The sequence below is a fragment of the Limanda limanda genome, chromosome 9 (assembly GCF_963576545.1).
Source record: "Limanda limanda chromosome 9, fLimLim1.1, whole genome shotgun sequence".
Taxonomy (NCBI): Eukaryota; Metazoa; Chordata; class Actinopteri; order Pleuronectiformes; family Pleuronectidae; genus Limanda; species Limanda limanda.
The window spans coordinates 20,926,067-20,939,759 of NC_083644.1; the positions used below are offsets into that span (position 1 = coordinate 20,926,067).

At 39.8% G+C, this 13,693-nt stretch overlaps 1 protein-coding gene across 1 annotated transcript; it reads left to right on the forward strand.

Annotated features, from left to right (window-relative positions):
- Positions 1 to 2,270: 2,270 nt before the first annotated feature.
- On the forward strand, positions 2,271 to 8,954 carry creb3l3a (cAMP responsive element binding protein 3-like 3a). The gene is made up of 10 exons (XM_061078243.1): positions 2,271 to 2,501; positions 2,846 to 2,962; positions 3,169 to 3,412; positions 4,172 to 4,305; positions 5,198 to 5,308; positions 5,412 to 5,518; positions 6,281 to 6,349; positions 6,556 to 6,640; positions 7,173 to 7,266; positions 8,245 to 8,954. Exons 1-10 carry the CDS (start codon positions 2,481 to 2,483, stop codon positions 8,559 to 8,561), a joined length of 1,299 nt encoding a protein of 432 aa, XP_060934226.1. The 5' UTR covers positions 2,271 to 2,480; the 3' UTR covers positions 8,562 to 8,954.
- The last annotated feature ends 4,739 nt before the right edge of the window (positions 8,955 to 13,693 follow it).

A 13,693-nucleotide genomic window follows, 5' to 3' on the forward strand; every position in this document is an offset into this window, starting at 1 on the left:
GATGGAGATACAGATTTTGATAGGGAAACAGACTATTTTAACATTTCTCTCAAGAATTCACCTGGGGTGGTTTCACACACACACTTGAAGGATGCCTACTGACTTTCATATTGAGAGTTAGATGAGAAAATTTGCACCACTTTCATGACAGTGCAGTAGCTACAGAGCCAGTAGCTTGTTAGCTTTGCAGGAAGACCAACTTGGTTTACTAAAAACTAATAAAGTCATTCACAGAGCATCTTTGAAGCTCACTAATTAATATATAATAATTAAAATCTGTAAAAATGTAATGTTGCAGTTAAGAGGTAAGTAGGGTGTATTTAGTTTAGTTTGGACAGAGGCAGGTCAGATGTTATCCATGGCATGTAGGATGTATTCTAAGATAAGCTAACTGACTGCTGGTGGTAGCTTCATATTTTCCGAGCAGGCGTGACACAGAATCAATCTGTGAAACTCTTTTCATCAAAACTATTCATAAATCTTTTTAACTTTTCAACCAATCTGCCTTTTTGTGTGCATTTCCTCTGATATGTGTGAGTTCAATATTAAAACCGCAGGCTTAGGATGGTTTGAGCAAGTTGACAGTGTTTTCCTGAGGCTCCCGGTCGCTAAGCAGCTGAGTCACTGTGGTGCTGTTCATCTTTCGGGATCAATATCTCCATGACCTCTGCGTAGGGGTTTATACCCATTTATATGGGAGTGATAGCCAGATGAGTACCCCCAAAAAGGGTCTGCTCAAGGCAATTAGGGTCTGAATCAGACAGGCTGCTGACCAATGTGTTAATACGCTTGAAGATTATGTGTCGTCTGCTATTTATTTTGGAAACTGAGTAGAGAGTAAGTGAAGCTGAGGCTGCTTAATGTGCCTACAGGTGAAGGACGCCCAGGTGGGAGTCAGGTTGGGTGCTGGCAGGCCCAGAGCTAGATAAAAAATGGACGACATGACTGCTCCCCAAAAGTTAAGCCAAAACCATTTAATAGCCCCCAGGATGCTGGATGCTGTATAGGTCATAGATCCTAGCTCCTTAATGTAAGTGGATGGGACATGGACCAAATCAAAAAGTATAATACACATCAAATACAACTTTCACAAAGATGGTTTCTGACATTTTAGATAGCTCTTATCCCACCGATGTCTGTCTAAGTATTCATTTTTCAGGTGAGTTTGGTTTTAGATGTGTTATCATGCTATAAATCTGGGGAGAGAAATACAATTGATAACACAAAACAGTTAAAAGTAATTGTAAAAGAATAATTATAAAAGTCTCAATGCATTGTACTCATGTGATGTCTTTCTGCTGCTGTAAAGTTTCCTATTGCGGGACTAATAAAGAACTTCTTACTTACTTCTTACTTACTTACAATTAAGACTTGAACTATGTTAAAGCCATATTTCAATTCAATAAAAAGTTTTTAGAGATTTAAAACTCAAAGAGTAACTTTTCAATTGTGAGTTCTCATCGGTAAAGAAAAATTCCAGAGGGTCAGGGCCTATCTGCAAATGTTTGGTCTCTCTTAGGCTTCAGCCCCAGGCGAGTAATAGACAGCAGGGCCTTATTGACAATCTCAAGCTACGGGCTAGTGAGTACTGATTTGGCTCAACTGAGTAGCTCGGTGCCAATCCATGCAGAGTCTTCAAAGACCAGAGCAAAATATGACAACATTTTCTAAAACACTAAGACACTGAAGGGTAGATAAAAATGGTGATGTTATCAATCTTTTGTGGTTTAAATTTTGGTGATTACATTTTGAACAACCTGGAGCTTTGCAATTATGTCTTTGTTGCATTACAAGGTTTTGAAGAGTGGGAACCACATCCTGAACTAGAGCTGAATAGTGTTTAATAGGCTCCAGGCAACACTGTCTTATTCCAACTCAATATGATTACCTTAATCCAGTCATGACACAGTAATGTACTAACCATGTGCAATTACTTATTTATTTACTTTAACAAATAATACATGTTAGATCATTTTTATTTTACTAGTATGATTTGAAACGCATAAGACTGTGAAACAACCTAAATCTTTTACTCTTAAAACCAGTGTTATTGACTTTAGTTTTTGTAAAACTTGTTCATTGTGTTACAAATATATGCTAAAGGTCATAGCTATCCTAATGTCAATACACCATCAAAAAATAAATAAATAAAAGGAAAGGAAACAACAGACTTTGACCTTTCTGATGTTTTCCTTGTTGTCCGTCTCCAAACAGATCAACTAGATAAGTTCCTCAGTTGTGTCCCACTGCCTACCAATCAGATGATATCTCCTCAGAGCCAATAGGGGCAGAGCAAGCTAGTCGGCTGGCTGTGTTGAGTTGGAGTTTAAACTTTGGACTCAAGAAGACGAGCTGAGAGATACAGTGGAGACTCTCAGGAACAAAGACAAAGCTGCTGCACAACAACTTTGATCTGGATATTTCTGTTGGATCTCAGTTGTGTTGTAAGGCCTCTCTGTTGTGTTACACACCGAGTCTCTATGGAACACTACCCAGACCAGGTAACTGTCTAAATATTGTCTTTTTGTTGCATCGTAGTTCGTCAGTTGTGGGTAACTGGGTCAGCTTCACAGAGCAAGTTCAGGCCTGAGAGAAGGTTAAAAACTGAACTTTAAATGTACATCAAATTTACAGTTAGACCACTGTTTTTAAACGGCATTCAAATTATTACTCGTAAAAACTGTCCTGCTAGCCACAGATATCCACACAGATTAGGGGGACATGTACAGTACAGTTTGTCCATGGAGGATCATGGTGAATGGTTACCAGTAAAACACCAGTCCCCAGCTGTGGCAGACATACATAGTCCGGTGTGTTATCATTAAAGGTTATGATCTCATTCCAGGGTTGTGATGGCATTGAGCTGCTCGACTGGCTGTTTGATCAAAATGAGGGAATTCTTCGACATGAAGAATCGGAGCACCATGGCAACCATCACACCTGGTCAATCCAGGAGCCGAATGTGCGTGAGAGTGTGGGATCTGTAAGGTCTCTCATAAATACCGTAAATAAATGTGTGCCTTCTATTCACTGCGTATAGTTCATCCTTGGCATACTCTGTAGATCTCTGTCTGTTTCTTTATGTTTTCTTGAATGTCCCATTTCTCGCCACAATATCATCTCACGCAGACAGACTAATGACAGCATTTAGCGTTTTTTACCCATCAGATGCTGCAGCCGCCCGAACAGGCAGATGACGACTTCCTCCACGCCCTCCTGAGTGGGAGTGAGTCAGTGTCAGACTCACCTCTGTGGTCCCCATCTCCCAGTGACAGTGGAATCAGCGAGGACCCTCCTTCAGACCAGATGGACAGTCCACAGCGTCCCGAGAGCCCCCACAGGGACACTCAGTTCTTCAGTAAGACGCCCCAAACAAAGGCAGCCCTGGAATCCAATGTCCCCATTGACCTCAGTGAGTCCCAAATATCTAAGAAACACCTTCATATGGTTACAGAGATCGAGGGGTGCAACCAAGTCCAAAGAGATTATTTTCATTGCTTTTAACAAACAGAACCCAAAGAGTCTGTTGTCATGAAAGTAGTGAAATCAGAAGACATTCACGTTGTATGATCATGGGAAATTTTGCCAACTTTTTGCAGATCAACTTTACTCTATTAACATCATTCTTTCATTCCGATTACACTATGTTGAATATATTTGTTAAATAATGTTCAGAAAAACATTGAGTAACAAATTATTCATAATGGAGCAAACGTTACAGGAATTCTTGTACGCACATACAGATTTACATATAACACCACAGTGGGACAACACAACAGACATATTTTATCTATACTTTGTAACTATACACAGGTATCTATATATTTTATATTGAAAGATGTAGGTGAAAAAAATAAAATCTAGAATTTCAGGCACAGTTTCCTCTGGCTTTATTCCCGCACATAAATCCCAGTAGCTTATAGGATAAAGTAGGATATTATGTACAATTGAAGATTGTATATAAGAGTACAGAAGATACACTGACGTTACTACCAAGTGATTCAAATCCAATGAGAACCAAGCAGATTCATTGGTATTTGAGGAACATTCAAGCTCTAAATACCATTTCTTATTTTTTTTTAGAAAATAATACAAACAATGACACTAGCATGTCGTATTTGTGTTTGTTTGCATGTGCTTTGTGTGCATCCTCATGTCTGTTTGGTTGTAGATGGATGGGAATCTGGATTCCCGGCAGGCAGGGTGAGGATTATACAATATCCCTCTGATGTACATAGACCACAGCTGTCCTCTGGCTTCCCCCTAACAGTCAAAGATCTGCTTCTGTCTGGAACACCCGAACCAGTAAGTGCATCCTGGTAACTAAGGGCGACCAGGCTTTTTTCCATCTGAGCCTCTACCCTCTGAAACTCCTTGCCTGAGGAGATTAGTCTTGCCAGGACATTACCTGTTTTTAAATCATCACTTCAAACATAGTTTTTGATATGGAAGTCTTTAATCTCTTGATTAATTCTGAATTGTTTTAATCCCATGCATTTTGTAAAGCAATTTGAAATATTGTTTTGATAAGGACTGTAGAAATAGAGTTGTATTAATATATTTTATTATCCTGTTTGTGGTGGTAGGTTCTTCGCACTTTCAAAATAACTAATTGTGCCTAAAACTGTGATTTTATGTATTTCAAATACATATTACATTTGTGTGTAACTTTTGTGCAAGGCAGGACTGCAGTGAGTTCTCTTGGTTGTGTGAGTGTCTTTATTTAGCCGCCTGACTCTTGTTGTTGTTCACCACGAGTGTGCATTACTCTGAGTGTGAACAATTACTTCAGGGAAAAGCTCTGTCAGCAGCTTTTGCTGATTAAATCATGGACACGCAAAGGGACGAGGCCTTTGCAAATCTGATCACACTCCCCTTTTTAAACTTTTTGGAAAGTTTGCAGTACACTCAGATTTCAGCAGACTCGGGGTATTGATCCCATCTCCGCTGCCCTGTTTAATAGGATGTAGGACACAGTGGCGGAATGCAACAGGGGCTCCCACACCATAATTGCTCTGAGGTAGCCATGAAATGAGAGTGATGAAGGTGGCCTGATAATCTGCACTCATTTAACTACATCCTAGCTCCAGGGAGAGAGGGGGGAAGGTGGGGGGGAGGGGCTTTGGGGCCATAGAATAAACTTAATCAAACTGTGGCGATGATGTTTCAAATGTAAGTATTCGTACCTCACCACCAGCTCCCACCGCCATCGCAACAGTCCATTCCAGAGCTGCTTCTCAATGAGGACGAGAAGAAGCTTCTAGCAAAGGAGGGGGTGTCTCTACCCAGCCAGCTACCGCTCACAAAGGTAAATTGCTATCAATACTTTAACAATGAAAACAATTATGAGCTCCTTATGTTCAATTCTGCCGACGTGCTGCATGAAAATGTTGCCTCCTCTTTTCAATCAGTATGAAGAAAGGGTTCTGAAGAAAATACGCCGGAAGATTCGTAATAAGCAGTCTGCCCAGGAGAGCAGGAAGAAGAAGAAGGAATATATTGATGGACTGGAGAGCAGGTAAGAATGTTCCTTGTACGAGAGTGACCAGTCAAATGATGATGGTCTTGCAAAGTTTTGAATGTTAACTACAAATTGAATCTTGCTTTCCATTACTTACCACCATTTTTTTCACAATATACTGTAGATGTATTTGTTTCTTTCCCTTCTTACCCCTGAGGTAGCCCCTGTTCAATTTATTTCACTTCATCATGGAAGTCACTTTGTGGCACACTGATATGATAGAAGTGTAATTGGTTATATGCTATATGTCATTCTCCATCACTATCCCTATTACCTGTCTCTTTTTTTAAAGCTGTTGAGGATAAAATGCCATACAAATTATCTTCCTAAGCCTCTGGCTACTTCAGAATAAGAATCAGAGTCAAAATCATGGTCAATTGCTAATTAGGTGTACACACAAAAATAATTTGCTAGGGTATGTTTGTTCATTAGCATGTAGGAAACGATTTTGCAAACACGAAAAATATATGTACAATAGGAATTTTAGATATGTACAGTATTTATGTTTGTACAGTATGACCCTTACTGGACAGGTGAAGAGCAAAATTCACCTGAAACTCAAATATGTAATCAATTCTATCATAATTTGTGCGTGAAAGTTATGAGGTGCATTTATGAGAATATTTCATATTGACTCACATCAGATGAGACGACATCGACATTGGCTGATCAAATTGATTTTAAACTATGTTTTGCACTAAGATTGTCATATTTCTGTGAGAAAGGGGTTTTCCTTGTTCTCACCTTGTTCTCTTCCAGGATGGCAGCCTGCAACGCACACAACCAGGAGCTGCAAAGGAAAGTGTCCCAGCTGGAGAAGTGCAACATGTGAGCGTTTGTAAAATAGAGCTTTTGTTCCCATTTTATTCTTTTGTAATCTCCTGAAAACATGTCCTCCTTGAAACTGCCTCCAGCAGAATAATTCGCCCTCTTGTTCCCCACAGACCCTTGTTATCCAAGAATTTTTTTCAATGTCTTTTCCATTTTCATTTTTTTTCTAACTGTTTTGTCTCGCCTTTCCTCCCCTGCCTCAGGTCACTAATGGAACAGTTGCGCAGGCTGCAGGCTATGTTCATGAATACATCTAACAAGCCAGCCCAGACAGGGACATGTGTACTGGTAAGGACGTCCTCTGTTTGTGTGCCAGGAAGATAAATAAACTGCCCAGACCCCCCGTATGACTCATTGTTAAAAGAAAAAAATCCCTGTCAATGCAAGCCATACTGCAACAACAGCTACAGCTGAATGAGCCATTGAAAAAGGCCTATTTAGATATGTTCACAGTGGACGAGACATCACAAAGAGACACAGCCCCCATGAAGAGAAATATGTACACTGAAGAGCAAGACCTGAAGCGGTGGAGTAGAATTTAAAAAATGTAATTTCGTATCTAAAAATATGAACAGGGCCCGGCTCTCACTCACAGAATATTTTGCTTCACAGCAAGGTAACTTTCTTCTACACTTTGCAATCTGAAAGCATATTCACACAGGGAATAGCCACCAGCCATAGAAAAGCCCAGCAGTGTGGAACACAGATTTTCAAACGCCAACTTTCCTTGACTTGAATGCAGCATGAAGTAAATTTTCTCTGGTCAGAATCTTTCTCTCTGTCCCTTGTATTTGATTTTTTTTTCATATCACACTTGTAGGTACTTCTGCTGTCCCTGTCGCTTATCCTGTTTCCCAGCCTCAAGCCCTTTTCCGACAGCAAGGTCAGCCAAGGAGACTTCAATCCAGTCAGAAGTGAGTAACCTATGGCACGAATAGATTTTAGTGTCCACCTGTCAACTAATCCGGGGCCGCTCTGTCACAGCCGAGGAGCTTCTAAGAACTGCAGTCTTGCCCACAGCTGGAGATGCTCTCACCTGCCGAGCCTCACAGCACTGCTCTGCCTGTCGGAGGATTCACCTTCAAAATTTAAAGATTAGAGCCAGTGCATGGAGAACCGAATCCATGCATTATCAGTACAGATATGAGGCTAACGCTCTGTCAGCAGCTTTTGCTGAATTACCATAAATTGATATCAACTCTTTTGGCACAATCCCACAAACGGTCAATTTTTTATTATGAGACAAGATGAGTATTTGCACAGCCGCAAGATGTCATTTATTGAAACATGGAATCACTCTGCACCTTCCCTTAGTTTAGACCAGAGTCTTAGTGAAACGCCTGTTGTAAACCTGCCTGTTCTGAATGGGCTGTTAGCTTGACCTGTGGTAATGATTGTTGGACATTTCTTTCTGAAAGAGCTGTTCACCTTTTTATTCAAAGTTCAGTGAAGCTACATTCAGTACTCCACACTGCCACTGTTGTGAACGCCCACACTTTAAAATGAAAGGTTATGGGTGTCAGCTCGGCACCTTCAATAGCACTAAAAACTCAAATTATCAAAATTATCCGATGAGGTTTTGACCCACAGCCTGGTCAATCATGGCTGTGGGTTATTTGAGGATGGAGGAGAAGACGTGTTCAACTCTGCCGGCTGATTGCAAGGCACTGTTGGCCTGTTTATTTAGAATATATTAATATTGAATGTATCACATGTCCAAATCGACCAATTTCGACAATGCTCTTCCTTGTGCTCTTAAGAATACAAGTATACACATGCCAAGTGTGAAGCCAAGACAGACAGGCAGACAGGCAGACAGGCAGACAGGGATTCCTGGGATTTGCAGAGGAAAAAGTTGAATTCTCTTTTCTGAATGTCTTGTCCTCCCACAGTCCAGTCGCGGTCCCTGCAGAACCTCCAGGCTTCCCGCGTGCTGAGCGTCATCGACCCCCCGTTCTCCACTGAAGATGAATCAGAGCCTCTGCGCCCACATTTCCCAGCAGACCATGGACTGGAAGAAATGAATACACTGATGGGGAAACTGGGAGTGAACCAAGAGCGCTCGAGTTCAGAGACCGTATCTGTAAACAGCAGTCAGGTGGAGGGAATTGGCCACTTCCAGGTAGATCCAATCACTGGTCACATAGCCACTGTGACCCTGGATCCCCGCCGCTCTGCCAAGCTGCGACCACATGCTGATGACATGTGACCCATATTGAGAAACTCCCCAAAATGTGCTCCTCCTAATGGCAGACACAGAAAGGGAAATTGTGTTTTAATCATTGATGCTTTCTTTAATATATTTTCACTCTGTATGTCTTTGCCGTTTCTTTTTTTGGGGGGATACTGTTTTATATCAGTATTTGGATTTAAAATCATACACTGAAATTGCCTGGCAAGATAAACTGTGCAATTTCCCTGGCTTTGGTAAAATGTAAGTGTAAATGATTGTGTTTGAGACTGTCACAAACTGAGTAAATAGAGACGTGATGGTGTCTACAGTTTGAGCTTAGTGGATCACTTGTAAAATGTTTTCAGTTCATGATTGATTGAAAGTGCTTTATTCATGGCTAAAACTTCAAATAAAAAATGTGCAAAAACACTGTGGATGTATTTTCTCAATCAAGTAGAGATTTCATAACTCGCATAAAAGTGGCTCAAATCGCAAGGTGTATTATTTCCCATGAGATGGTTTTGGAGAGGCGATGTCATGAAAAGACATGATGTGATATTTGATCCATCGATTGAGATTCAAGGTTTGACTTTTTGGACTCTGTGATTGAAATATCCCCTGTGGAAAGTGAACAGAATAACAAAAGGAAAAACTTCAACATTGGAAGACACATCTCTGACATATGGATTTTAAATACAAATAGAAATTTATCTTTGTGACCTTTTTCCTCAGACTGACACGTCTACAGCTCTGACTGAATCTTGAACGGCAGCATTATCATGTTAAAAGATGTTTTATATTATTCAATCAGAAATGCAACAGGGAATTTTATTCTAACTGTAATATCCTTTCATTATCCAAGCATCCGTCATTGTAAAACTTCTTTATGTATCTGCCACATCAAACTCAAAGTAAGGCTGTCAGGCACCATTGGACTGTAACTACATCGGCTCTCAGCTGATAATTGGCTGAAACTGTTGCAGCTCTTTCTATCCTTAAACCTTTGTCTCTGTTAGTCTCCAATAGAGTAGTATGTTACAACAATGTTTATGGCATAATGGCATCTTATTAACCATGAATGCAGAGTCCAGCTGGGGCTTGGCAGGTATTGGTCACAAACCAAAGTACTGGACAAGTCGAAACTTGGACTGTAATGATGGAACTAGAAGCAAAACATCAGATTATCACAGAAATCATGATTAAACTGTTCAAATTCATCTTTAAAGCTAGGGTTGGTTATCCTGGAGGAACCATCTTGGCTCATCCAACCCCCTTCCATCTATTCTCTCCTCAAAGCTATGCCCCCAAAACAAATGATCGCACACTTCCTCATTGAAGCTGGCATTTCTGTGATTCGCTAACCAACTTGTGGCTATTGTCTTCAGCCAGTATGCCGGCAAATCATAATAAGATAAATTCATCCAGAAATGAAAATTCAGTCATTTTCTACTCACCCCTATGCCGATGAAGGGGCGGGTGACGTGTTTGAGTCCACAACACACTTTTCAAGGGTAAACAATGTAGCAGCCAAATCCAATACAATTGAAGTAACTGGTGAACTATCATCAGATTTAAAAAAACAATAACATGCCTCCATACTCCTTGTGTGGTGTCATACGAGTGTACCGAAGCCCCGACATTCATATTCGATTTGAAACGGTGTCATTTACACTATGTCTTTAGCCTAAATGTCTGCTGATATCTTCAGACAAGCTGCATTCCTGTCGGAAATACTGACGTCCTCTAGCTTAGCCACTTTTGGTGGACGTTTAAGCTTAAAACACGGTAGAAATTACCTCGTTTGGAGTCAGTTTTTAATGTCAGGGCTTGCTGACACTTTGATGACACCACACGAGCAGTACAGAGGCATGTTCTGTTTTTTCTGTTGTTTTATTAAGTCTGAAGATAGGCATCTACTGTAGACAATTGTATTGGATTCGGCTGCTGCATTGTTAACCCCTGAAACTCCGGAAGTGTTTTGTGGACTCAAACACTTCACCCACCCCTCCATCAGCACAGGGGTAAGTAGATAATTTGTGACTATTTATTTCTCAGTGAACTACAGTTAATGTGGGTAAAATCATCAGGCTTCAAATGCACCTTCAACTGCCTCTGTTAATGTTTCAATTTGATTGCAATATGCACATTGTTATCTGACTGGTTACTGAATTCCTCTGTTTATTAATTGTAGCTGGAGGTGTTCTTTTCTTCAGTCATTTCAAAACCAATTAACTTTCACATTTAATTCATTAATGTCTGACTTTGCACTGGGTTTTTCCTAAAGCCTGTCTGCAGAGGAGAGAACAGTTCTGTAAAACTACCAAAGTAATTCAAAAGTAGAATGGCACTTTGTATAGCTCTGCAGTGGGTGCTATCTTGCAATGTCAAAGAAAGTGATGAATAATTCCTGGATCTGCCCACTTGTCCGGATCCATTCCAAAATGTATTACTGAACAGCAGCCTACATCCCTGAATAATTGAAATCTGCAAGATCCAGATTTTAATTTTGGATTCAGAGCAAATCGCACACTCTTGTATACAAACTAATATGTTTAATATAGAAAAGGAGGCAACTTTTTAATGAGGTTAAACTCAGCACGAACATCTGGGCGTTCCATTCCTTCCGATCAAAGTCAGAGCCTAAAAAAACGACAGCAGAGTCCGTTGGCCCGGGAAAGAACACTGAATGTATCCATTCCCACTGCAGACAGGTTAGGTGGATGTAAATGGATTTTTTGACTGGTGGAAAAGGGGCTTTTGGTATTAGATCCCTAAATACGTGAGATTTTGTTCATTCAAACGCATGAATTATTACCTTGGAAATATGCAAAATTGTCCAAACACAAGCTTTTAATCATGCAATGTTAAAGAAAGTGTAGAAAAAGTAAACTCAGTGAGTTCTGTGTCAGTGCGGACTGGTGTATGACCTTGTTGATTTATAATCTCTGAATCGCTGATCTCCGCCTGTCCCCTGGTCTCCTTTATTTGCCTCTGTCTCGCTTTGTCTTTAATCAGGGTAAAAGTCTCTTGAACTTTAATCAGCACCTTAACCCCTCCCTTTGATTAGCTGGATCCCTTCGGAGCCAGACTGCCTCCACACTGAGATTGGCTCCCACTGAGTTTGGTCAGCCACAAGGGAATGACAGGTCGACTGAGTGAGCAAATCAAAGAGCACTCTCCTCTTCCTTATTTTTTAATCTACAAATTGGCTTTTTCTTTGGAGGTGTGACGCTGACCCTGATCAACTTATTGTGCTTATTAACAAAATAGTTTCCCAATTTCCGAGAAAAAGAGGGGGATTTAAACTTTTAAAATGCAAACTGGAGCTTCAGGGCTCAGAGTGGAATCAATATCTCAAACCTTGGAGAAGTGCAAGAGCAACTAATGTTCTAAGTTTTTTGGTCTTTATTTTTTCTTTTTTTTTGCAATGCTCTTTTCTTCTGCAGCAGCAATAATAATACGACTTTAAAAGTGGATGTTTTCTGTATGTACATTGTAAAACTGTACCATGGACTCTTTGATAAAGGCAACACCACTGGCAACTTTTTTTCCTGCATATTCTGCTCCATAACAATGTGTTTTTCTTTCAGACTAGCAGCAAGAAAACACTTTTATTTCTATATTCCTAATGTGGTCCTAAGAGAGCTTCATCTAAACATCATTTGTTGCTTGATTTATTTAACAATTTATTCTCTTTTTGACATTACTCAGATTTATGGAGTGATGATAAAGAACCAGGCTTCATACAGTTCTCTGCCGCCTGTAAATGTATTCAAATATGTACATCTAATTAGACATCTAATTAGACAGCACCTCTCATGATGTAAATAAACTTGGGATTTATCACAATAATATGTGTTTTTTTACAATGTTCACCTGCAGTGTCTTTCTTTCAATGAATCAGCATGAGAGATAAATGTAATGTCATTAAGTCTGGAGAATAAGATGCTATTCTTAAATGTAACTTTATTGATGTTGTTAGTTAATCAGTTAATCTTCTTAATGACATGACTGTACTTACCTGGATTAACTGATACCTATTTCCCTGCAGGCTCTTAAGGCCATTCCATCTTTATATGCACTATAAGCTGTATATATTACTCAACATGACTAAAAAGTGGAGTCTATTATATCCTGTTTTATTTTGAAATCATTTACCCTTCATTATTGTTTTTACTTCCTGCCTTCCCATTTTTTCCAGTTGTCTGTGTCACCTGTATCTCATCATGAATTAGTCCTCAGAGGATATAAAGCCTCCTCCTCCTCCACCACACTTTCAATTCACTTCCACACATGCTGTTGTCCAGCATGTGTCTTTTTAAATATAAACATTCCTCCCTGTTTGTCTTTTTTCTGCCTTTACCTCACTTTTTGTCTGATTTCTTTGCCTCGTTGAACCACCCTCTGTCTGTGACCTTTGGCTATAGATGTTGAACTTTGAAACCTTACAGGATCTTCTGAAACGTCCCTTTGAGGCTAAAGTTTCTTTGAGTGTTTATTCTATTGTTTACTGTTGTCTCAGCTTCCTCCAAATGGTCTTAAAGTCTGAACTGTCAAAACAAAAGTTTTCACACTGCAAACAAAAAGAAGCATGGTTCAATTTTAATCAGGACTGAGTCGGACCAAACTGAGGCACCTGTCCCACTTGTTATTTTGGTTCGCACAATATTGGACGAAACAAGGTAGGTGTGAAAGTGCCTTAAGATTTTTTACATAATGTTGTAAAATTGTGAGGTCACTGTGAACACTTAACTGTCAAATCTAATGCTATGCAAAATTAATCAAGAAAAGCAACTCAATATTAAAATAAATGATACCAAAATTATGACGGTTCTTTTGTACTTTGGGCTTTGAAAAAAAAACCGAATCTTTAATTCTATCTACAACAGGTCATGACTTTTCCTTCAAAGTTTCACTTTGACGCTCCACAAACTCTGACCCTTGCAGAGTAATTGCGTAAATAGCTGTTGCGTACAGCTTAATCAGGCTAAAGGGCAAACCACTCCAGACAGATACATTGTGGGCTCATTTAAATCATTAGTCAAATCAGTTTCAGCAAAATCATTGCAAATTAGTTGATTGTGTTGTGTCTCTTTACATAAATGAATAGAATGGCTCTGTTAAAAAAGGCATTTGTGCACTTAATCCACGTTACTTAATTGTATCTG

Excerpts from the sequence above, each read along its gene's own strand:
- creb3l3a (XM_061078243.1), top strand. The coding sequence starts at position 2,481 with ATGGAACACTACCCAGACCAG. Across the intron at positions 4,306-5,197 it reads TGTCTGGAACACCCGAACCA|CTCCCACCGCCATCGCAACA; the intron begins GTAAGTGCATCC and ends CCTCACCACCAG. Across the intron at positions 5,309-5,411 it reads GCCAGCTACCGCTCACAAAG|TATGAAGAAAGGGTTCTGAA; the intron begins GTAAATTGCTAT and ends CTTTTCAATCAG.